At 61.4% G+C, this 24,856-nt stretch overlaps 1 protein-coding gene across 3 annotated transcripts in view; it reads right to left on the reverse strand.

Moving 5' to 3' along the window:
- Nucleotides 1-24,649, reverse strand: part of NTNG2 (netrin G2) — a 49,290-nt gene extending 24,641 nt beyond the window's left edge. For 2 of the 3 annotated variants that reach the window (XM_037492935.2, XM_037492933.2), the window contains exons 1-2: nt 24,353-24,615; nt 1,871-2,514 (exon numbers count right to left, since the gene is read on the reverse strand). In XM_037492935.2, coding sequence (XP_037348832.1) covers nt 1,871-2,514; nt 24,353-24,565 — 857 coding nt within the window. In that variant the 5' untranslated portion in view covers nt 24,566-24,615. Of the gene's footprint in view, nt 1-1,870; nt 2,515-24,352 lie in introns of all 3 variants that reach the window. The other variant, XM_037492934.1, reaches the window with a different exon arrangement.
- Between the last annotated feature and the right edge of the window lie 207 nt (nt 24,650-24,856).

Consider the following 24,856-nt stretch of genomic DNA (forward strand, 5'->3'; position numbering starts at 1 on the left):
CAGCTCCGTCCCCCCTCAGCCTGCCCAGGTCTCTGACTCTGTTACTCGGACTATTTGATGCCACACTTTAAAAGCACATCTCATGTGCCAGGCGCCTGGTAGCTCTAAGTGCTTCATCCCCTTGAACTTGAACTCTCACCACACTCCAATGAGAGGCACGATTGTTATCACCCCTTCTTCAGAGGGGGACACTGAGGCACAGCCTCACGGCTCGTGGATGGCAGAGTCGGGAAATCGGACCCCGGCTCCAGACGCCATCCTCCCAACACACCAGTGAGTCTCAAGCCTGAGTGGGCCCCACAGCCCCCCAGGGCTTGCCAAACAAGGGCCCAGTAGGTCTGCCGTGGTGCCTGAGAACATGCATTTCTAGCCAGCTTCCAAAGGACGCTCTCCCTGGAGGCCCAGGCCAGCACGGGAGCGTCCTCGCGGCCACACCTGCGTCGTCCAGGACAAGCAGCCCTTGCAACTCTGCCGAGAGAAGTTTGGCCCTTGACTGGCTCCTGGGAGGTCACTTCTGAGCCCTTGCAATGTCCCACCTGGTAAGAGTCTGTTCACCTGGGCATCTTGGCACACCAGGCAGTTTATGTGAAAGATGTGCCTCACGGCGGGGATTCGGATCACACTGTCTCAACTCAAGCCCTGGGTCAAGGGATTGGAGGCCAAGGCCAACCACCTGGGCAGTCAGCCATCCCATGTGATCAACTCCGACAAACCCTGGACCCACGTTTGTGCAAGTCCCGGCTGGGCACACTCTGCCTTGTGGAACCTCAGGTCACTGGGGAAGTGGGCACCGTGTGCCCTGCTGGGCCAGAGGGCAGGCGCTCCCCAGGCCCCGAGCCTGCTCGCTTCTCTGTTGCCGATTCTAATCTGTAACTTTCATTGCAATAGACCAAGCACAAGTACAACAGCTTTGCTATGTTCTGTGAGTCTCTCCAGCAAATCTTTGAACCTAGGGGCGTTCTTGGGGACCCCCAGATATAGTGGTCACTTCCTGAGCACCTCCTGAGCACCCAGATGTTGCCCAGGTTCTGTCCACGCTGCTCCACTCCCCACTCCAGACCTCCCAGCACGTGGTCAGAAGCAGCCCAGGCCCCAGAGGACGCCGACCACTCACCATTCCTCCTCTGCATGGAGGACACCCGGGCATTGTGCCTGAGCAGCCCCAGCTGTCACCTGCAGCACCTTTGTGTAACTTCAGGCGATGTGCTGGGTAGCGGGCGGCATCTCAGGTATCACCCCAGGAACCAGGTAACAACCCGTGTCCAATGTCCACATGCCGGGTATTATCCTGGGAACCAAGCCATGCTGTGGGCATCAGGTAACACCCCAGATGTCAGACAGCACCCTGGGAACCAGGTAACATCCCGAGTAGTGACAGTTCAAGGAACCAGCTAACATATCAGGTAACACACTGAGAACCATGTCACAGCCCACGCGCCAGGATCCTCCCAGGAGCCAGAGAACGTCCTGGAACATCCCGAGATCTAGACAACATCTTGGGTACCAAGTAACACCTCAGGTATCACCCCAGGAACCAGGTAATATGCTGGACACCAGGTGATGTCCTATATCACCCCATGACATCTGCATCAACCTGTATCACTCCAGGAGCCAGGTGACACCTGGGATACCAAGTAACACCTCAGGTATCATCCCAGGAACCAGGTGACATTCTCGGTGCTGAGTAACAGCCTGTGACATCCCATATTGGCCCAGGAGCAGTTATCATCCTGGTTACCAGGTAACAGTCAGGATCCGGATAGCACCCTGGGTACCAGGTGACACCCAGGATCCAGGTAACACGGTCACCAGGTGACATCTCACACGCCACTCCAGGAACCAGGTGGCCTCTGGTGCCCGGCGGCCTTACCTGCCGATGACCTCGATGTTGGAGATGGCGTAGAAGTACTTGTAGAGGTTCTCCCGCTGCACGTAGGTGCCGCCCAGCGCCGGGCGCAGCAGCCGCATGCGCAGGTCGGTGAGGGTGAAGAACTCCTTGAGGCCCTTGGCGCTCTCCAGCCGCGTGTAGAGGTTGTCCATGTTGCGCATGTCGGGGCCAGCGAAGATGGCGAAGCGGTCGCGCACCTCGAAGCGCACGTGCTTCTCCTTCTTGGAGCCCGCCCAGCGCGAGTACTCCTCGGTGCACAGCACCCGGTGGGCGCCCGACGACGACAGGTCGCGGGCGCGGCGGGCGGGCATGCCGAAGGCCTCCACGCAGTCCTCGGCGTAGAACTGGTAGGGCTGCCACGTGCGCCCGTTGTCCAGGGACTTCTCCAGGACCATGGCGGTGGGCCGGCCGTACTCGAAGGTCACCACCACGTCGTCCGTCAGCTCCACGCTCTTGTTCCATGACAGGGTGATGTTGGCCTCCAGGGGGCTGGGGTAGCGGCTCCACGTGACGCTCTGCCAGTAGGTGACCAGCCCCTCGTCCTCCTTGTCGAACATGAGTCTGGGCGGGTGGGCCAGGTCGGGGTTGGAGGCGTCACACTCGTTGCTGCACAAGTAGGGGTTCTCCTGCGGGGGGAGAAGAGGAGCCAGGTGGGTGTGGCCGCCGGGGGGTGGGGAACCCTGAGCGCTGGCCCGGGCAGGCTCCCTGCCCGGGGTGCGGAGCCTGAGCGCCAATGTCCGGGCACCGGGAGGTGTCTCCGGCAGGTCATCGGCGCCCATGTCCCCAAAGCACAGAAGCCATTCCACTCGACGGCCGCCCGAGCAAACGCACACCTCCTCCTACTTGAAATACACACACTCGAGGACAGCCGCTGCGCCCCGCTCCCGGGCCCCCCAGCGCCCCGCTCCCGGGCCCCCCAGCGCCCCGCCGGTGGAGGATGAAGGCCTAAGTCTCTAACACATTGGCTCCGAGCCGTCTCCAGGGTCTTGACCCACCCGAGCCCAGCCGTTTGCGGATGCCAGTCCCCTCCCCCCATGGGCCCTTCCACTCAGTCTCAAAAACTCCTACTCACATCCTGGCTCGAGACGGCTGCTCTGCGACACCTCCCCGGCCCCCTGAACAATGTCAGCTGAAGCAGAGGCGCGGAAGTCGGTGTCGGCAAGTACCTGCGGGCCCCCCGGCGCCGTGCGCACCTGGCAGACCTCGTCATCGAGTTTCTCGGGATTCTCTCTGGATGGAGAGTCCGGGGCTTGCAAGGGCGGCAACCCTTGCCCAAGGCCTCCACTAGGGAGAGCCGGGAGCACCCCCACACCTGTCCAGTGCAGATGTCACAGTGACACCTCCAACACCTGCGCCCGCCTCACCCCTGGGCACACTGGAGGGGTGCTGGGGCCGCTCCCTCACAAAAGGAGGCGCGTCTTTGTGCCAAGTCTTTCCGGGGACTTGGTGCCTGCCTCAGGCCCAGGATTGAACACTGAGGAACTGGGGGCACACTGCCCCTTGCCGACTCCTCCCACTCTCCCCTGCACTGCTCCAGGGGCCAGGGGGCTGACGGCCCCCCTCCAGGGCAGTTCAAGCTGCTCCCTGTGTCTAGTCCCCAGTGCGCGCGCCCCTTAGGGGCCTGGCGTCATCACTGCCAGAGTGGCTCCCGGGCTCAGAGGCTGGAGGTAGGGGGCAGGGGGAGGGGTCAGGGCTGCGCACCCGCTCTGCGCGATGCTGTGCGGGTGGGGACGAGACATGTGTCAAGCCCCACAGAAGGCACGCCACCAGGGGCGAACCCTGACGTCCCCCGCGGACTTGAGTTAATAACAAGCCACCAAGCGGGGACAGACGCGCCGGAGCCGGGCGGAGTATTCACCACGGGGAACCCCGCCGCGTGCAGCAAAGGGTGGCGACCGGGGACTCTCTATTCTGTCAATTCCCTGTAAACCTAAAACTGCCCTGAAGAGCGAGGTCTGCTAATTAAAACACAAGAAGCAAAAACCAAAGCAGACCACCTGCCCCGGAGAACCACACGGCGCCCGACTCCTCGCAGCCCTTGGTGGCGAGCACTTCAGGCCTCCGGCCCTCAGAGATAACGGAAGAGCTGGATCGGAGCTAAAGTCTCTCTAAATGAGCCATTCCACTCCCACGGGGCGAGGGCACCTCCCGAGGGCTGAGCCGGCACCCCCGACCCCGCACTCCCACCAACCCCCAGGCCACCCTAGGGACGCAGGCCATCAGCTTTGATGTCCTTCGGTGGAAGACAGTCCCCAGGCTGCCCGGGCCTCCCCGTGGGCAGCTGGCCCTGGAGTTTATGGAGGCAGGTTCCACAAAGCAATCCTTGCCCAAAATAGCTCTGTCCTCTGTCCCCTGTGGTGCCGTCAGCCACCCCGCCTGGCTCAGCCCTGCTGATTCTTGGGACCCACAAACCCAGGGGGAAGGAATACACCATTGAGTCCAGCCCCTCATTGAGGGGGGCAGTTTTGAGGCCAGGGAGAGGCAGGACTGACCCCGCCCTTCTTGAGAGTGGGTGGCATTCCTGTCCTGGACAACCTCAGGTGTGCAGAAACGCTGCTGACCTCACGTGCAACACAGCAGGAAGAGGGGCTGGTTCTGGCTCCAGGGGTCCAAGCCTCCTCTCACCCCAGCTGGGTGACCCTGTGTGTCTTCTGAATGGGAAGGGGCTGAGGGGTCCCCTGGAGATGACTTGATGGTCTCTAGAGACCAGTCTTGGTGACAGAGGGGTAGGCCCCTCCCCAGACACCTCGCCGGGAAGGACTCTTGGAACCTGGGGGCAGAATGGATTCTGCTCTTGCTATGGGTGGGGGAGGGTGGGGTGGGCTGGTGCCCCGGAGTCACACCTGCACATCAGAGGTAGGAAGGAAGATGTGCTTTGTACTGGGGGTGTTCCTCCCAGCCCTCCCCAAAGCAATCACCCTCTTCCCAAATCCCCTGTGCCCCCTCTATTGCTCCTGGTGCCTCGTTAGGGGCTAAATTATGTCTCCTCAAACTTCGCATGTTGAAGTCCTGGTTCCAGCATCTCAAAATGTGCTGTATTGGGAGATGGAGACCCTAGAAGGTGATTAAGTTAAAATGATCCCGAATTCAATCTGACTGGTGTCCTCACAAGAAGAGGACCATGTGAAGAGGCAGGAAAGGGTGACCGAGGACAGAGGCCTCAGAAGCCAGCCTGGCTCAGCCTTCAAAGAGCAAACAAACCTTGACCTGGGACTTCAAGCCTCCGGAACCTGAGGAAATAAATTTCTGTTGTTTAAGCCACCAGATCCCAGCAAACGGATCCCTGCCTCAGCTCGGAGGGGCAGGACTGAACTCTGAGTTTTTGATGATGTGATGATTTCCCCAGAAGCTCTCTGGGGCCATCCTCTGTGAACCCAGCCCCGCAGCACGCTGACACCAGGTGACGGTATGCAGGCCTCCTTGTCCACCTGGGGAGCTCCTGTCAGCCCAGCACTGAAGGCCATGGCTTTTCCCTGGCTGCCTGGTCCTCTCTCCCTTCTGAGCTTATGCTCCTGCAGCCCCTCTCCCTCCTCTCAACTTCAGAGCCCTCCTCCCTGCACCTCCTCCAGGAAGCCCTCCTTGCATGACTCAATCTTTGACCCGAGTGCCCTTGTCATCTATCATGGGGTTGTTAGTGTGCGCATCTGGTGCAGGACAGAGAAGCCTCCATTTAGGACCTGGGCCTCAGTAACTGTTCATGGGATTGTAGTTATTACTGTCCTCATATTCATCAGTTATTAATATAATTATAGATTAATATGGATATATCGCCTATCGAGAGCTGATATTCCTATTAACTTCCCAACTGCTGTGCGAAACCCATCCCTCACCTTTCCCCCGTCCCTCTTAGTCCCCCCCAGCCTTCCCTTCCCTCACCCTGCCCGGCTTCCCGGAGGACCCCACTGGGGATCTCTCGCAGGCTGCAGGGGCACCCGGCCTGTCTGTCACCGGGAAGACTGACTCGGCTGGTTCTGCCAGAGGACAGGGGCTGCCAAGGCCGCGCTGCCCTAACCTGCAGGCCCGCTGGCCCACCGGCCGGGCCCGGGAAGCAGATGGTCAGGAACTAATGAATCAGCCTGTGTATTTACCATCCGCGCCGGCTGCAGAGCGGGCTTAATCAACAGCGAGCACAATAAATAAACCCCGAGCCATGGCTCTTCTCGACACCCCCTCACTCTCTCCCTCCTGGTCCTCTCCCTCCCCCCACCCTCCGATTCGAGATCCAAGATCTCAGAAGTCCGGTCAACCTTAGGGGCACGGCTGGGTGTCGGCTGGGTGTCGGGGCGCTGCATCGCTCGTCTTTCCCAAACACCATTTGCTCCTCTCTCACGCCGTCTGTTCTGCCCTGGGCTGGGGGGCGGCGAAGGGGGGGTTCCAAGGGGTGGGCCTGGGAAGAGGAGCTGGTTCTCCCGCAGCCCCAGCCCCCAGCCCGGCTGCACCTGACAGCTGAGTGCAGTGTGAGTGGGGGCGCGGGGCGGGGGTGGGGGGCCGGCGCCTGCCAGCCCTTCTCGCTCTGCACATTTCTCTACGAGATCAGATTAACTCACGATGACACGCACAGTGCAAACCAGTGGCCCAGCGCCAGGGAGAAACAGCTAGGGACTCTGGAGGTACATCTCGTCTTAGGGTGACCCCAAAGTCCACCTTTGCTATCATCAAAAACAGTGATTCACCCCCAAATCACACCCTTGATCAAAAGCCTTGGAACTTTCTCCAGAAAAACACAACAGAGCACATTTCACTCCTGAATTTGCCGGCAAATTCAGGGAATGTGTGGAGCCCCGTCCCCGTTAGGAACCCCTGTTCCAGAGACTGGGTCTGCAGTCTGGGACCCCAGCGCTAGTCCTCCGGGGTTGCGGCCACGAGAAAGTTGCTTTACATCCCCCAGCTTTTACTTTCTCATTCAATATCATGTGAAATAATGTGCATGAAACATCCAGAAAATGTCCCCAAACAGGCGGAATCACCATGAAACTGCAGCCCCGCACGCCACGGCTCCCTAGTGGCGAAGGGGAGACCCCAAAGTCAGCTCAGAGCCCTCGGGGACACCGTGTGCAGGAGCAGGGGGACCCCAACATTCACCGAGGGCCAGCAGGTGCTGCGCCAGGGTGGGCACTCACACCAGTCCCCACCGTGTCCCCACAGCCCCCCCGGGGAGGCAGAGGCTCCAGTCACCCCAGAGTCACGGGTGTTGGCCTGCCCTCGTTACGTGCCCTGGACTCTGAGGCATCCAGCCAAGGAAAGTTGGGGGAACCGACCCCCGTATCTGTGGCTCTCCTGTCGCTACAGTCACACAAAGGTTAGTCCGGGCAGGGGAGGCGGGCCTGCGGGGTGGGCCAGGGGCGCAGGGCGAGGGGCAGGCAGCCAGCCCTGGGACAGCGCCGCCAGCAGGGTGGGCGCGAGCTCTGGCAGCCGCCGAGTGAGAGCTGCCTGGCGAGGACTGTTCCATGGAGGAAACATTTCCTACCACGCTTTTCAAACCTCGCCACGGTCTTTTAAATGCTTTTGCTTTTATGTTATTTTCTGTACAAAGCGGGCAGTGGGAGTCAGAGGCCGGTTGTAAACGCTGTAGACAAGCTCCGGGCAAAACACATAATTGAGCGGGGCGGTCAGTGCTGGCGGGTCTGGGGCCGGGGTCCGGGGGAGTCCGGCCGGGGGACCCAGGCCCGGGAAGGGCTGTCACCAGACGCGCCAGGAGCCGCGGGAAGAGGAATGAGCCACGTCTCAAGGACTGACCTTGCAACCGAGCCCGCGTGGGCACAGATTCGCAGGACTTGGGGTACGGGCCGGCTGAGGGGTGCGGTCCCAGCTGCTCAGTACCCCGCCTCCTCTTGGCTCAGTTTCTCCACTGGAGGGGAAGCTCCCGGGGGCAGAGGAGGCCGCTGCCCCTGCGGCCATCCTGACGTCCTCAGGGCTCGGGAACCTTGGTTGACAGCGGGACTGTCCAGGGGGATGGGCAGCACCCACGCGGGGTGGGGGGCGTGCACCACCGCCGCCTGCCGCCGCCGGGAGCTCCACCTGTCCGCCTCCAGCCGGGCTGAGGCCAGGCCTTCGAGGAGCGGGCGTCGTCCCAGGGGCCGCTCGAGGAACCTGCAGGACGGGCCCTTTCTCTGCATCCCGCAGGAGGGGAAGGCACCCAGCGGCTGCCCAGGGTCACGAGGCTCGCGGCCGGCGAGGCAGGACAGCGCGGGAGCCGGGCTCAGACAAGTCTGGCTGCGCCCTTCACCCTGCAGGGAAGGACACGCCGCCCCCGCCGGGCCACCCCTGCAGCCCCGGGAGGCGGGCGGCCCGTCACCCCCCATCGAGGCGTGTGGGCAGGCCCAGGGAACAGTTTAGCAGCTGACAGATTTTTCTGAACCTGTCTGCCGAGTTGCCAACTGAACTCGGCTCCTCCTCAGCCCTGTCAGCCTCGGCTGGGGCGGGAGGCGTCTGCAGGGGGAGGCCGGGCTGCAGGGAGAGCCTGGCCACGCCGGGCGCAGGAAGGACGTGGGCCTGGCCCTGGGAGGCGGGAGTTTTGGGGGGCATGGAGGGGCTGGGGGAGCAGCACCAAGTCCCTCTGACAGAACGGAACTAGGAAGGGGCCGCTCGGGAGGGAGGAGGCGGCCCCACCCCCACCGTGGAAGATGCTCTGAGCAACTGGGCTGGGTTCTCCCAGCCCGGGGAGGCGTCTGTCGAGGACCCACAAGCCGTGGCCCACGAGGTAGGAGTTCGGGACTCTGTCCCTGAGCCCTCGTGCGGGGGCAGGGCCTTTCGCCACCAGTGCCTCAGTTTCCCCGTTCATGGAGGGGCCGGCGTTGACACCATCCCAGGGTCTGCCCAGGCCCTTGGGGCGGGGCTCGGGGACACATCCCCACCTCCCCCTCTCCAGGGAGAAGCCGGGGTGCTGGGGGAATTCTCCCTAACAAATAATTTCCTATTTATTGGTAAGAAAAGTTGCAGCAGAGATAAATTATTAACCAAGCGGAAACAGAGATTCTGTTCGGAGCCAATTCTAATTCTAGAGGCCCTGATGGTCTCTCTCCCTGCTCCTCTCTCTGGTTTCATTGATCCCTGTCCCTCTTGCTCTCTCTGCCTCTCACTCCTCCACCCGCAGGCCCCGCTCCTCTCCCCTGTGGAGTTTCTCTCCGAGCAAAGCCCTGGACAGCAGCAAGGTCACGTCCCGGCTCATGAGTCAGCGGAAACTGACCCGTGTGTTCCGGGCGGAGCTGCGAGGCGCAGGAGCCCGACCGGCTTCTGGTTGTCGTCCTTTGGGGCCATCACTCCGGCAGGGACACCAGGAGCCAGGCCACGAGTCTCTGGAAGCCACCCCGGCCCCTGACCCTGACCCAGCCACGGTGGACATCCCCCAGGGGCCCAGAGCCTGCAGCCACCTCCCGCCCTACCTGACGGACACGGGCATCTGTCTTAAGTGCCGGGAGGCGCTCCACTCTGCTCCAGCTCCCCAAATTGTTCGGAAGGAACAGGGGGGTCTTTAACTGCCACCCCACTCACTGTTTACCTCCTTCTAGAACCTTCCATGCAGGGCCGTCCCCGCCTCCAGCAGGTGTTCACCTGTGGTGGGACACGAGCAGCACATCCAGGTGGAGCTGGGACCTTGAACCCCCCACCGACACGTGGGCTGAATCGCCCTGCATTCCTCTGCCCCTCTGTGGCCCATGGAGGGACCCACCTGCGGGGCTTCAGGTGGGTGCATGATCCAGCCGGCTGCCATGGCCTCTGGTCCCAGCTGTGGCTCCGCACCGGGCAGCAGTACCCTGCCCAGGACACCCGCCAGGGGAGGGTGCAGCGCCTGGCATGCAGACTCCCTCGTCAGCAGGACAGCAGGGTATGGGCCTGGCCAAGCAGCTGGCCACGGAAGGGTTCATTTCTCCAGGGACTTAAATTTTTATACTTAAAAGTGCATCGTGCTGCTTTGTCCGGGGCATATGCGGGTTCCCCCCAGGCAGATTTCGAAGAACAAGAATGTCTGGGGTGTGAAATTCTATCCTGGCTGGGGAGCCTGTGCTGACTCAGGGCCCCACCCTCACCCGGCATCTGCTGCACCCCAGTCCTGCTCCTGCTACCACATAACCCCAGACACAGGAGGGCGTCTCAGGCCGGGAGGCACCTCCTTGCGCTCCTTACAGACCTCACGACAGGGAATCATCGACAGGGAACTCATCGCGGGGGAAGCAGCCCAGCCAACGTGCCAGAGGAGGTCTGGCCACCTATGGGCTCCACAAGTCTCTGCCCCAGGCCCCTTCTCTTGCCTTTGGTGTTGCGTTTTCTGCTTATGCTGTAAACATCCTCTCATTGATCAGAAGGGGGAGAGAGCCTGGCTTAGCCAAATCTTCCTTCTCCCCCAGGCCAGGAACTCAAATGGTTCTTTTCCAGGGCCCGGGGGAAGCTCAGCCTTCCCCGACCCTTCAGCCCCTTCCTACTCCCCCTCCTGCCCTGAGCACAGACTCTGCCAGGTCACCCCCGTCTGCCTGGCAGCCGCCCCATCTCGCCCCCGAACCACCCCCGCTCCCGGGCCAGGCGCGCCCCCCGAGCCGCTCCACACTCGCGTTTAATACTTTTCTAAACAGTAAATAGAAGTCGAGCGGGAGGAGCGAGAGGGAGCGGAGCAAAGCACGAAGCCGGCGGGTGGGGGCGGGGAGGGAGGACTCGCGGCCAGAGAAGCAGCAAAGTGCATTATTGATTCAGGACTTAGAAAATGCTTAGAGAGGAGGAAAGCGCTCTGCTCTCTAAAAGCCTGTGCAAAGCGCAAGCTAGACGCACGCAGCCTTCCCAGAGAGGCCGCTCTGCTGACATGAATATTTTATCACGGAGGAAAAAAAGGGGCTCGGAGGATTTAAATGCTGGGGCGGGTGGAGGCAGGGCAGGCTGGGGCGAACCATGGGGTCTTGGTCCTGAGAGGCGGCCTAGGACTGGGGGGGCCGCCCACGGTAAGGGGAGGGTCCTAGTGGGTAGAAGCTGGACCCCCCACCGCCCGTCCCCCTCACCTTCGCCCCAGCACCCCTGCCACCCCTCCACCACCTACCCCTGGGCCCCAGCTCTTTCCCCACTTGCCACCTGTGGCTCTTTAGAAAACTCCCCTGTGTCTTCAGCTCCCTTGCTGAACCCCAGCGCCCCGCTTTGGGGAAAGTCCAGACCCGAACCGGTTCTGGCTCTGCCCCCCGCCCCACCATCTCCCGCCTCTTCCCGCCTGGTTTCCTGCACAAACTCCGCACAGGGATTTGCACTGGCACCGCCTCGCGGCCATGGTCTTGTGGCGATTTCATTTTCTCTATTCACCCAGCCCCAGGCTCGGCCAAGTCCTCATTTTCAAAATGGGGAAACTGAGGCAGGGGCTGGTTAGGCAACGTGTTCAACAGCACTTTGTCGAGAAAGCACCAAGACCCCGTGCGCCATGAACCCCGCTACGCCACCTGCCTCCACGCACCGGCCTTCTTCTGTAACAGGGTGGTCCCCAGGAAAGGGGGAGGTTCCCTGCCCCACCCAAGGGAGGGTGGAGCTGAGCAGGGAGAGGAGAAGCTGCAGAAGAGACTGAGGAAGGAAGCAGGATGGAGCCAGAAGGAGACCTGGAGGAGGCGCATGGAGCCGAGAGACACGTGAAGAAACTGCGCTTGTCTTTTGGTCGTGGACGGGGTGACACAGATGTGGGTGAGACCCGTGGGGAGGTGACCATGGCGGCTTTTATCTTGATGTTGATTTTGCTCTTTTCCTTCCGGGCTTGTCTGGTTGTTTCTGGCCCTTTTCTGTGGGTCCCACTGGAAGATGCTTTAGACTTGGGGCAGGCTTTGGGGCCTTGCTCTGGGCCGATCCCATATGGGTGGACTTTTACCCACAAGGGGACGGGTCACTTTGGGTGCTTCATTTAGAAACTAGACTCTTTGCCTTACCTGTATTGTTTCCTAGTTTTATTAAAGTTCCTTCCCATTAAAGTCTCCTATGTTTTGTGTTGATGCGGCGGATGGCAGAACCCATGTAGAATAGGCAGGTTTGCGGGGCTTGGGCTGCCCCTCCCCCTGTCCTATAACACTTCCTTTAGGGGAACGAGGGATTTTTGTGCCACAGATGTCTGCGCCTGCAAAGCACACACAAAATTCTGCCGAATCACTCGACGATGCTATTAAAGCCATTTTCCCGCCTTGGTTGGGACGAGCTGCTTCCCTCCAGCCCTCTGGGGGGTCTGCTCCCGCTCTCTTCCTCAGGGAAGACACCCCTGACGCCACTCCCAATGCCCCCCACGAGCACTGGCTCACATCTCCCTCAGTGACTGCTTCTGACCATCATCTGTGGGGGTCCCCTCCACACTGTGTGCTCCATGAAGGCAGGGGTGGAGCCTGGGGCAACAGGTGCTTACCTAAGCATAGATATACCCCCCCAGCAGGTCCCCTCTCTGCGTCCTCCACTCTCAAAAGGGGGTCTCTGGAATGGATGTGGCACCAGAGGGTTGCCCGTGCCAACCAGCACAAGCTAAGACCTTCGAGGGCTTCTTCTGGCTGGTGTTTGAGGAAAGAGCAAGAAGGCCCTAGGCCTGCCCCCACCTGGGCACATCTGGGCACACCTGGGCAGGTGCAGCACTCTGCGGAGGAAGCTCTGGGCGGGGGTGGGGGTGGTCAGGTTTCACTCATCTGTTCCTTCACTTCCTCAGCACCTGCTTCTGAAAGTCCCCTGTGCTCTGCAGTCATCATCTGGCGAGGGGGCGGGGCATGAAGACATTCCTGCTCCCTCCGCCCAGAGCAGAGATTGGGGGTGTTCCAGATTTTCTGCCCCAAACTGAAAACAATAAACCAGTCAACTAAAACCCTCGAAGGGACTCACAGGCCCGGCCAGGTTCAGAGCCTGGTACAGCGGATCCAAGCAAGGGCACCTAAGCGTGACCTCTGTCCTGCCACCTCCATCACCCCCGCTTGATGGGGTGGGGGGAGTGAGGCCCCAAGGCCAGGCACGGGCTCCATCTCCCACTCTGTAACCCAAGCACTCTGGCCGCTCTGCTGAGGCCACAGACCCCGCCGAAGGCTGGAACCCTGTGAATCATGCAGACAACAAGCCTGCAGGAAGCGGACTGGGAAGGTCAGGTAAGCTTCCTGGGGGAGGCGGAATTTCAGAAGAACAGGCCCAGGAGGATGGGTGGGCTGGATGTGGACAGGCAGAGGGAGAGCCCCCAGACTGGGAGGCCCGCGCCCCAGGCAGAGGGACCCAGGGAGGGGGTGTGCAAGGACCAGATGTGCGAAGGCTGCCGGAACAGATGGGTTAAGGCCCTTGGCGGAGCCAGGAGCCTGGGGGCGCACAGGAGATAAGGCCGAAGGAGAGGCCTGGAGCCAGGGCAGCCTTGACATTTAGCAGCTGCAGGGAAGGCCTGACTCAGGCTGGCCAGCCTCCTTCCAGGAAGAGAGGCTCAGAGCTGGGAACAAAGGGCGAGGGGGAGTCGGCAGCGCTCAGGTCCCAGGGAGCCAGAGCAAGGATGGAGCCTGCGGCTCAGATGCTGGAAAGAGTCCTGAGAGCCAGCTCTCCCCTCTGCTCTCTGCATTTAAAGAAACACCTCGATGCCCAGGCTGGGAGGGAGCGGTGCTGTCCTGAGTGGGCAGGGGGGTGGGGGTGTGTGTCTCAAACTTGGCTGTGGCCTGGGCCACCTCGGGAGCTTTGTAGATCCTGACGTCCTGGCCACCCCAGAGACTGCGGTGGCTGCTTCAGAGCCCACCGCCCAGGCCCTGAGAGCTGCTGGGGGTGGGGCCCTGGGGGTGCCCACACAACTCCTGCCCAGCCTTCTCTGCTCCTCGGTCCGTCCAGCGGCTGCTTGCGCTCGCGGCCTTTAAGAAGGGGACGCCAAGGGCTGGGAGACCTGGGGCTGGTGGAGGGGGCAGTCACGTAATCCGCCCCCCTTCCCTGCTCCGAGGACACTCCTTACAGTGGTCCTCACGTTAGGGTGGCCTGGGGGACACAGCCCAGGCCTTGGGGCAGGCCCGCGTGCGGCTCACACTGCCCAGGAGACCGCAGGGCGCGGCAGGGGTGGGGGCCGCTGCTTGAGGAGCCTGCGGTGGGGCCATTCTCAACTCAGGGTGCCCCTGCCCTCAGCCCTCTTTCCTGGCCTGGCTCTCCCCCAGGCTGAGAGGCAGCCAGAACCTTGGGAACTGGGTGGGAGGGGCGGGCGCCCAGGGCCAGGCAGACGCCACCCCCACCTCTATTTTTAGGTCCATTATTGTCCGTTGTTTGGTGTATTTTTTCCCTACTCCTTCCCCAGAAAAACAGATCAGGTTCCTCCGGGCGCAGCCTTCCCCGGAGTGGGCGCGGGGAGCCCGCACACGGCAAACAGACGCGAACTAAGTGAATTATCAAATAAGTGGATTAGCAGCCTCGGCATGTCTGTCCCGTCCCCCTTCCTCTGGCCGGCAGGGTGTGCGGGGGGGGGGCCTCGCCAGCACAGTGGGCAAGCACATGTGTGCGCACACACATGCCAACACACACCAAGCAACACACATGTGACATGCATAAGTGCACACGTGTGCACTACACCGCCACATGAAACACACATGCACACCACACATAAATGCACACATACCACACACGTGCACACACATGCACAGAAGCAACACACACAAAAGCACATGCACACAGTGCACACACGGCACACACTCACACACGCACGCTGAACACACACATGAGTAAACATGCACGGCCCCAGCCCTGGTCAACCTCGGGGAGCCTGCAGGAGGGAGCGGCACTGGGTCAGGGGGCCGGTGGAGGTGCCGGCCCCCCCGCTTAGACGCTGTGCGACTTGGGCAAGCGGCTTCGCCTCTCTGAACCTCACGTTCAAAATGGGAGCAAGTACAGAGCCTGCCGCGAGTGTCTGAGAGCGTCGGGGGCTCGTTTCAGTCGAGTTCTCGGTATGCAGCAGGCACTCAATAAATGCTAGTTGTAGGCGAGCAGGTGCACCCTGTTCTTGGGCCAGAGGTGGCCAGGAGGCCGGGGAGCCGGTCACCCTCAGAGCCCCGCCCGCTGTGGCAGCGCCCCCTCTGCCCCCAGCCCAGGGGACGTGGATGGACCACTGAGTCCTGCGGGGCCTCCTGCTCTGAGGAGAGGGGACAGGCGTCAAGAAAGCCTCAGACACAGGCACAGACAAGGAAGAGAGGAAACACAGGGGGCCCCGGTGAGCTCGGGGTGGGGTGTGTGTGTGTGTGTGTGTGTGTGTGTGTGTGTGAAGGCACCTGGGTTCTGTAAGGGGCTCTGATGCCCAGCGCGGGAGCCCTGCTCTGGGTTTTGCTGCTGAGGGGTGCGCTGGCTTCCTGCTTCGTCCCCGCTGGGGGTCCCCGCTTTCCTCTGGGCGACCCTCCTTCTCTGAGCTCGGAAGCCGCAGGGAGCAGAAGCTGGTGGGGATGAATACGCAGCCCCGCAGGGCACAGGCCGAAATTCACCTCCCAGAGGGGCCGCCCAGCTCCAGCAGCCAACACCGTCCCGGGCGCCTGGTGGAGGCTGGGAGCCGCGCGGGCGGCTGGCTGGGGTTTGGGAGGGTCGGGGAGGGCGCGGGGACAGAGACAGCGTGCGCCCGGGCCAGTGGCTTCCCCTCTGCGGTCACCTGCCTCTGGCCTTCTCGTGATTCCCCAGGGGACAGGGACACTACAAGGCCCTGCAGGACTCAGTGGTCCATCCACTTCTCCTGGGCTGGTGGCAGAGGGGGCGCCACCACAGCGGGCAGGGCTCTGAGGGTGACCGGCTGTCCGGCCTCCTGGCCACCTCTGGCCCAAGAACAGATGGCGGCCGAGGCCGAGGGTGCACCTGCTCGCCCTGTTTCCCTGTTTTGCAGGCCCATGCTTGGAGTCGAGTGACAAAGGACATGGGCAGTGGAGGGAGCTGGGACGGGGCTCCAAACAGCCCAAAGCACCAAGACAAACTGCTGGGGACATGGGGCCCGAGTCCTCCTCGAGGGGCACACCGAGATGGGCAGCGACCCACGAGCAAGATCGTGCAAGTCCCTGCTAAGGAGCAAACCCCGAGAGGCGAGGTGGCTGTGCCTGGGGATGCTGGTCCCCTCTGCAGCCTCAGGACAGCCGTCAGGTTCGTGTGACAGCACGGAAAGGACAGTGGCCAAGCCCGGGAGACAGGTCCTGGCTTTGGCACTGTGCAAATTTGGGGCGGGCTCTCTCCCTCTCCTTGCCCCCCCCAGCTGTCACCCTGCCGCTCCCTGCTGCAGAGAACACACGTGCGCGGAAGCGGTTCGCAGGGCTTGGCACACGGGGAGGTCTCGGAAACAGCCGCCGAGTCCCACGAGGTGGAAGCCCCGGCAGGCAGCCAGGCAGGCGTGCATCCCCGGCTCTCACTTCCTGCAGCTCCAGCTGAGGGCTGGGGTTGGGCCAGCGGCCCCCCTACCTGGGTGGGAGGCTAATGGCAGGGGCTGCAGTGGCAGTGATCGATAACCTTCCGCCCACCTTCCGGCCTCACCCCTGACCCCACAGGCCAGCCCTAAGCACCCTCCCTGCCCCCCTTTCATGGTACGTACACAGCAGGGAGAACCTCGCTTGCAGGGGAGTTGGGTGGGGGCCCTGGAGCCCTTGTGGTCTTGGAGAGGCGGCCCTGAGCTGGGCCAGGTCTCGGGGGCCACCCACGATTGTGTCACCCCCGCAGGTCGGCAGCGATGTCAGCCTGGGGCCACGTCTCCCCAACATGTGGCACCACCTCCTCTGAGAACCCAGTCTAACATCTCAGCAGAAAGGAGGTTAGAGAAAGAAAGGAAAGGAAGGAAGGGGGCGTGTGGGTTCTCCCTTCCTCTGCATCGCGTGGTGCGGTCCCTGGACAGCAGGGTCTGCTTTTGAGTTTGGGCCCAGCTTCTCAGTCCCAGAGTCTCAGTCTCCTCACCCATGAAATGGGTTAATAGGGCAAAAGTGATTCCCGCCATGCAGGGTATTCGGGAGGGTTTGACGAACTCTGCACACAGTGTGTTTGGTGCTGCAGTGGAATAGATTTGAGATCCCAGAAATAAACCCTCACGTCTCTGGTCAATTGAGTTTCAACAAGGGTGCCAAGAACGTTTAATGGGGAAAAGAACAGTCTCTTCAACAGATGGTGCTGGGAGAACTGGATATCCACACGCAAGAGAATGAAGTTGGACGCTTATCCTACACCACATACAGACGAGAGCTCAAAATGGATCCGCGATCTAAATATAAGAGCTAAAATTACAAACATCTTAGAAGAAAACATAGACATTCAGGACCTTGGATTTAGCAGTGGATTCTTAGCTCTGACACCAAAAGCACAAGCCATAAAAGGAAAAAATATTAAATTTGACTTCACTAAAATGAAAAAATCTTGAGCATCAGAGGACACAATCAAAAGAGTACAAAGACAGTCTGCACAAAGGGGGAAATATTTGCAGATTTGCAAGTGCGCGTCAGATTAAGATGTAGTATCCAGGGTATATAAGAATATGTAGAAACAGTAAGAAAAAAAGACATTCCTATTTTTAAAAATGGACAAAGGACACATTTCCCCAAAGAATATACACAAGTGACCCATCAGCCCACGTGTCCCAGCATCGCTGGCCCTCTGGGAACCGGACATCAAAACCACAAGGAGATACCATGTCCTGTCCACTGGGCCGGTCATAATAATAAAAAACAAACCCAGAAATAAGCGTTGCAAGGAGCTGGAGATTGGAAGGCCTGGAATCTTTGTACAGCGATGGAGAGAATGTAAAATACTGCAGCTGCTGTGGAAAACAGTCTGGCCATTCCTCAAAAACTTAAATACAAAATTACCATATGACTCAGCAATTCCACGCTGAGGTGCATGCCCAAGAGACATCAAAACATACATCCCCGCAAAAACGCGTGCATGAATGTTCATAACAATATTATTCATAAAAGGCAAAAAGTGGAAACAACCACTGATGAATGGATAAGCCAGAGAGGCGGCTCCTACGATGGAATATTATTCAGCCATAAAAGGGAAGGAAGCGTTGACCCAGGCCTGGAAAACATCGCGGCGTGGAAGAAGCCAGACACAGAGGCCACACGGCATGTGACTCTTTGACATGGACCGTCCAGCAGACACGGAGACAGAAAGCAGATCCCTGGCAGCCAGAGGCGGGAGGGAGGGCTGGCGGGGGCGTGGCTGCCAGCGGGCATGGAATTTGCTTTTGGGGCTGTAAGGAGGGGCTGGTTGTACAAGAGTGTGAATGGACCGGATGCCACTGAACGGACACTTAAACCTGGTTAAAAAGGCAGATTTGGGGCCTCCCCGGTGGCGCAGCGAATGAACACTGGGTTGAGAAGCTGCCGGCAGCCTCCGCAGCACCGGTTCAATCCCCGGCTGCCGAGGGTCCCACATGGCGCGCAGACCTCTCCTGCCGCCCGCTGCTCCCCTCAGCAGTGTCCTTCGGTCCTTCTGCCTGCTCTGCTCCCCGCTCTGGCGCTGGTGGATTCTCTCACCCTCCCGCGCTTCTGACTGTACCCAGTGCTTGTATAGATAAATAAATAAATAAATCTTGAAAAAAAAAAAGGGGGCAGATTTGGTGTCCCAGAACCCACAACAAGAAAAACTTTAAGTGGTTCATGTATGTGAATTTCACCCATTACTAGAATTAAAAATGTGTGGTCTTGGGTGTTCACCTAACTTAGTGCAGGTGCTTTTGCACTGCGTGAGCACCTTAAATCCTCCTGCGAGACACAGACAGCGAAGAATGTTCTGTGTCAATTCCATGTCCGTTAGAGATGTTTAGAGCACTTAGAAGCAGACGCCAGAGAGAGATCACGGGACACACCTTTCTACTCACAGCACTGTTTTCTTTTGCTTTGAGTTTCCATGAGGAGAACATTATAATATTTGATTTGAACTTGAATTAAAGTCCTAGTGCACAACACACCTCAGAACCCCTCTATTCACACTGGGCTCCCGGGTTTGTCTGTGTGCGACTCGTGAGCTCCAGCCTAGATTTCCCCCAAACTCCCAGAATGCATCCGGCAATCGCCGGGGACTTCAGACGAACTAGCCAAAGCCCGCTGCACAGTTGGGGAAACTGAGGTAAGGGGTCACCCGACCTCCGTGTGGCAGAGCCTAGAGCGCCCGGCTGGCATCCAGGGTTCATGCTGTGCTAATGCCGCCCCCCCGCCCCCCACCACCCTGCCAACAGTTGGTGTGTGCCTGGGGAATTAGAAACACATTTTCATATATTTAAGCAAATCTGCTACTGCTGAAAACAATCAGAACCTGCAAAGAAAGTCGAACAGAACCAGTTTCTGCATCTCTGCTATTTCCTACCTTCCCCGTCCCTCCCGGCCCTCCAGGAAGGAGCGTCCTCGTGGGCCATGCGGGCCTGGCCGGCGGGAGGGCTGGGGTGTGGGTGGTGTGGGGGAACTGAGGAGTGCAGCCCAGTCCTGTTCCTGGGGCAAAGGGTTGCAGCTAGGCACCTGCTTTTGCCCCAAGCCCGCAGCTTGGCCTGCTCACCATGCCCTCCCCACCCCTCCCCCTGCACCCTTGGCCTCACCCCAACCCTGGAGAAGGGTGAATCCCTGCTCCACCATCAGTGTTGCTTGGGGAGCCTCAGTCTGTCCATCCCCCAAATGGCGCAGCAGCATTTGCTGCCTGCCCCCCAGGCTGGCGGGGGTGTAAGGGGTGTCCATGAGACGGGGTGGCAAAGCTTGCCCCCTCCCGACAGCCACCTGCCTCCTGCCTGTGTGTTTTAGCACATGCTGTTCCCTCTGCCACTGAGTCCTTCCAGCCCCCTGGCCCCCCCGATGCCTGACAGTCTGTGTGCCTGGCAGTCCTGAATGACTGTCCCATTAAAAGCTGCCATTCGAGGAAGTAAAGCTCAGAGAGGTTGCCTCCTGCCCAAAGTCACACAGCAGGGGATTCTCTCTCTCTCCACCCCTGGGCCACATCACTGAGCACAATGGCAGGGATGTGGCCAGATGGGGGCATCCCAGCCCACCTGGGTTAGGGAGTCTGGGAGTGCTGCCCGGAGGAGGCCATGTCCAACCTGGACCCTGAACAGTGAGCCGAGGCCACGTGGGTCGATGTGGATGCCTGGATGGGAAGGAAGGAGGGTGTTCTGGGAGCGCAGGTGAGGGGGAGCTGGATCTCAGGGCCAACGGGCGAGACAAGATGTGCCCTGGCCTCAGTCCTCGGGTCGGCGCGGGTCCCCCGCCCCTCGCGAGCCACTTGCCCTTCAGCTCTGCTGTGTTTCTCCTGCACCTCAATGTGCAAGAGTCACCTGGCTGTCCCATCGCACAGAGCTTGGCATGACGTCAGGCTTGGATGGTGACTGAAAGTGTAAAAGAGGAGGCCGGGGTGGGGTGTTCCCCATGCTCTCCTCTGGCCTGGGGGGCTGAGGATGCTGGCGGGGAGGGGGCCTGAGCACCGGGCCGGTCAGCCTGGTGCTGCTGGAGGGGAACAGAAAGGCGGCAGAGGCAGGGCAACTGGACCTTGGCTTTGCATGACGCGTTCCCTGTCATGGTGAGGATGGGCTGGGGCTCCAGGGCCTACCTGCCCTCTGCACTGACCAGCCCTGCAGACCCCCTGGGGGAGGAGCGGTGCCACTTGCTCTGCGTCTGGTCAACTGAGGCACAGAGACGGCGAAGCAGGTTCTGGGGAAGACTGGCCCAGGCAAGTCCCTCCCCGGCCTTCTCCCGGTGTCCTGTCCAGCAGGACCAAGGTACCTGTGGGACGTCTCCACACACAAATGTCTAATGTTCTCCCACATCAGTGCAGAAGAATCAAGAGGCTCTAGAACGGCTCAGACATGAGAACATAGCTCAGCCACAGAGAGCACAGCCCCCAACCTGGCCCTGTCTGGCCCTCGAGAGAGGTGCCTCCTTCCCCAGGAAGCTGCTGGCGGGCCAGGCGGCCATGACCCTCCCTCATCGCAGAAGGGGAAACTGAGGCTTGGTGAATTTAAACACTTGCTCCAGATCACCCGCCACTCTGCAAGCAGCTAAGCTGGGATGTGGCTCTGGCTGGGGCATCACCCCCTCTCTGGACCGCCCGCCAGGCTCCCAGGTCACAGATGTCACCCTCGGCTCCCAGACACTGCCCCTCCCACCCCTTCCTGCTCTTCACCTGCACCCTCAGCGCAAGCCCCAACCTGCAGAGGCCCGTGGGGCCACGAGTCCCCCTTCATCGGTGTCACACTCCCCACAGACCTAGCCATGTGCGTCCACAGTGCCCAGATTTCTTGTTAAAAATGCAGCTCCTGGCTCAGCAGGTCTAGCGCAGGGCCTGGAACTCTGCATTCCTAACAAGGTGAGTCCAAGGACTTCCCTCTGGGGAAACGCCGCCCCTCGTTGGTGGCTGGTGCTCTCTCCCACCCTGAGTCGCCACCTCGCTCCTGAGGCTCAGCAGCCAGCTTTTGTCTCAGCACAGGAAAGGCTGTGCCCTTCCATGAGGTAGTGCGGGCAGCGGCGGGCAACCTCCTTTCCAGCCCAGCGGCTGCTCCCCTTGGCCAGCCCCACCCTCGCCCCAGGGTCCTGGGGCGAAGTCACCCTGGAGGGGTGAAGGCGGCCCGAGGGCCTTGTCCTTCTCCGGCTCCCTAGTCTGCAGCCTCACCACGCTGGCCCTCGGAGTCCTGGGGTGCAGGGACCTCTTCTCCTGCAGCCCCTCATTGAAATTTTGCCCTTGCCCAAGAATCCTCAGCTGAGAGCGCATCCCTGTTAATTCTCATTGTGCATTTCGAGCCCACAGGCTTTTATTTATTCATTTATCTTGGTCTTTCTTCCCCCGCCCCTTCCTCACCAGGCTGGAATTTACAATTCAGTTCTCAGGTGGCCTTGCGGAAGGACGGAAGCCTGGGTGGAGGGGCGTCTACACCTGAACCCCAAAAAGCCACTCCTGGCTCCTTTTGCACCCTTGAGGTGCTCAGGGGCCCTGCTCTGCTTAGCTATACCTTGGGACAGGCAGGGCTGGGCCCAGGGGCGATGCTTGGGGACAGACACCCCCTGGTGTGCCAGCCTGAGGGGGCGGGGGGGGGGCCTCTGGTTACCACAGGGGTGCTCCCTAGTGGCTGGCTGACACCACCCAAGTGGCGGCCCCGCAGGTTAAGTGGCCGCAATGACACGCTTAAGTGGGGGGCCATGCCCACACAGCCCTCTGAGGTCCCAGGACCCCCGGGGCAGGGCAGGATATGCCTGGTGGCCTGGACACCCCAGGGTCCTGCTGCCGCTCCTGCAGAGACGTCTCTGCTCCACACCCCGCAGAAGCTGCGCTGGGCAAGGGATGCGGCCCCAGGAAGGAGCGGGCGTGCCAGGGCCGGCCCTCGGGCGTGGATGGGCTTCCGGCCCACCTGCTAAGCTGAGCGGCCTTGCAGGGCTGGGGATGCCCTGCTGACACCCACCGCGGGTGAGCGTGGTGCCACCCAGAGCACCCCAAGGTGACTAAGTGAGACACGCACCGGCATGCTCGGTGGCAGCAAATGGCAGGGCGGGGGCTTGGATCCACCTGGATGTGACCCCTTCCTCCCTGCGGAGGTCAGTCCCCAGAAAGGCTGCCTCCGCCGGCCAAGGCAGCAGCCCTGTCCTCGTCGGCACGTTTGTAATCAAACGCGGAGCCGGAAGGCCGCGTGCGATGAAATATTTAAGCTCATCAGACAGGTGCGAGACCTGAGGCCCCACCTCCGCGCGAGAGGCTGGAGATGCTTCTCCTCCGCCCCTGCCCTCCTCACCTGTCTTCTGAGGAGAGAAGGGGCAGGGGACAAAAGCTCCTTCCAGATCTCAGGACACGTGCCAGGACTCAGGCTGAGCTGACAGCAGGACGGGGGGGCACGCCAGCCTGGCAGCTGCACTGGCTTCTCAGCGTGAGGGGGCAGGGCAGAGGTCCGGGGCCAAGGGCCCGCTCTGGCCAGGAGAGGGCCTCGGACTTGCACCCAAGGGTCACCTCCACCCCGGGAGCCCTCGACCAGCGCTGGCCCCATGAATCACAATTGAGCCGCCCGCCCCTGCTCCCCGGCACAGGAAGGCGGCGGTGACCATTGAAGAGAAGAGCCGCAGCGCAGGCTCCAGCACCAGAGGCCGGGACTGACCCTTCGGGATGTGCAGAAGAGTCTCCCCAGGAGCTGCGGCGGGCGGTCCGCCTGGGCCCCCAGCCTGGCCTTGTCCCCGACCTTCAGGGGCGGCCCCTTGGCCCACCCCTGAGCCACGCGGGCCCTGAGGTTCCTCGTGGACTCCAGCCCAAGGACCCTCTGGCCTGTCGTCTTCTCTCCTCTCACCGTCTCCCTGGCTGGCACCTGCTGGCCCTGCCACCGTCCACAGTGACGGCCCCATGTGAGGCGGCCCCTCCGGGCGAGAACTACCTTCCTGAACTGACTGCTCTGGCCCCAGGGAATGAGGCACCCCAGGACCCCAGGGGGACACCCACTCAGTGCAGCCTGAGACCCGGAGGCTCCCCAGGGGACAAGTGGAGGTGGCAGCCACCCCAAGGAGGCCACTGAGTCCCCCCATCAGTGATGTGGGGTGGGGGTAGGCGCCTGGGTTGGGGGAAGCTATCAGGGGACTTTGGAGCCGGACTCTGAGACCTCAGCTGCGCTGCTCCCGGGGAGTAGCCTCAGCTTCGCCATCCCTCGGTGGGCATGACAACAGCAACGCCCCAGGGGCACTGGCTCTGTCTAGGCCCCGACCTGAGCATCTCATCAGCGTGGCCCCTTGAGTGTGTGCTGTTGTGTGACCACTTTACAGCGAAGAGACAGAGAGCCAGCGCCCCCCACGGGGGTACAGATGAGGCCGCATCCTCATCCAACACGGACTGGCCCACGAGGGACCCGCTGGCCCAGGGCCACCCCCGCGGGGACTCGCCCGAGCATCCGTGGTCGCTGTGGTTTTGTTACTTGGATCCTCAAGCCCCGAGGCTCTCCGACCCCGACCCCACCCTCTCTTAAGCAGGGACTCCAGGGACGGCCTGCACGGCTCCGCCCCCCACTCGCCAGGCGCGCACAGAGGGGGAATTCAAAGAGGTGCAGCCCGGCATCGCCCCGCCAGGCCCCCTTCCTCTCAAGAACCAGGCCTGCGCCCCCACCATGCCTGCCAGTGCCCCCACCACTGCCCCACCACTGCCCCTGCCAGTGCCACCTCAGCACGTGGCCTGGCCTGGCCGGCGGCACTGTCTGCGTGGCTGGTGGGGAGGAGACGGCAGCGCAGGGGGGCCGAGGGGTCAGGGGCAAGTGAGCACAGACGTTGCCTGGCTCGCCGGCCCGGAGTGCAGCAGCTCCACGGTGGGCGGGCGTCTCTGCCGGGCTGCAGAGCTGCGGTCTTCCCGAGCGGAAGCGACCAGGTGGCCGAGAATTTCCCCCACAGCGCACGCGGTCACGTGACCCCGAGTCCACGGGTGGCCTTCGCTTTGGCGCCTTTCCAAGGTGGGACCTGGCCGCGGTCCCAATCCAAGGCGCAGGGAAGTCAGCCTGGCCTCCTGGCCCTCCCACGCTGCCCGCCCGCCCCGGCCTGTCCCAGACGTCCCCGCTGGGCTGGGCAGAATGACCCCGACCGTGTCAGGCTGACTTACGTGCGAGCAGAACCTCTCTGGGGGGTCTCCACATGTGATGCCCGAGGGCTCCACCTTCACCTTGACATAGTCCTTCAGGCGCATCACCTTGGGCTGGCAGGCGTAGAACTCCCAGGTGGGACCCTCGTCCGAGGTCACCCAGGATTTGCAGATGTCGTAGTCCGCAGCGGCCCGCGGGAGGCAGTGCAGGAGGAGCGCCAGCAGGTGCAGCATGGCTGCGCGGTCCGCAGGGTCGGGGCCCGAGGGGCCCTGCACAGGCAGCGGCGGGCTCAGGCGGGACGCGCGGCCTCAGCATGGACACCCACGGCGACCGGGCGGCGGTGGCCGGATGCCCCAGGGCTCGCCCACGGCTGGGCCGCAGCGGCCAGGGGCCTGGCTTATCCCACGGGCCGACGGGGATGCCTCAGCGCCAGCCTTTCTCAGACTGCTGATGGGCGAGTCACAAAGTTGCCCATAACTTCGTGTCCTCCTAACCTTGGCATTCTGCCTCTCCCAGAGGTGGAT

The sequence above is a fragment of the Talpa occidentalis genome, unplaced genomic scaffold (assembly GCF_014898055.3).
Source record: "Talpa occidentalis isolate TD23 unplaced genomic scaffold, MPIMG_talOcc4v2.1 talOcc4.7, whole genome shotgun sequence".
NCBI lineage: Eukaryota > Metazoa > Chordata > Mammalia > Eulipotyphla > Talpidae > Talpa > Talpa occidentalis.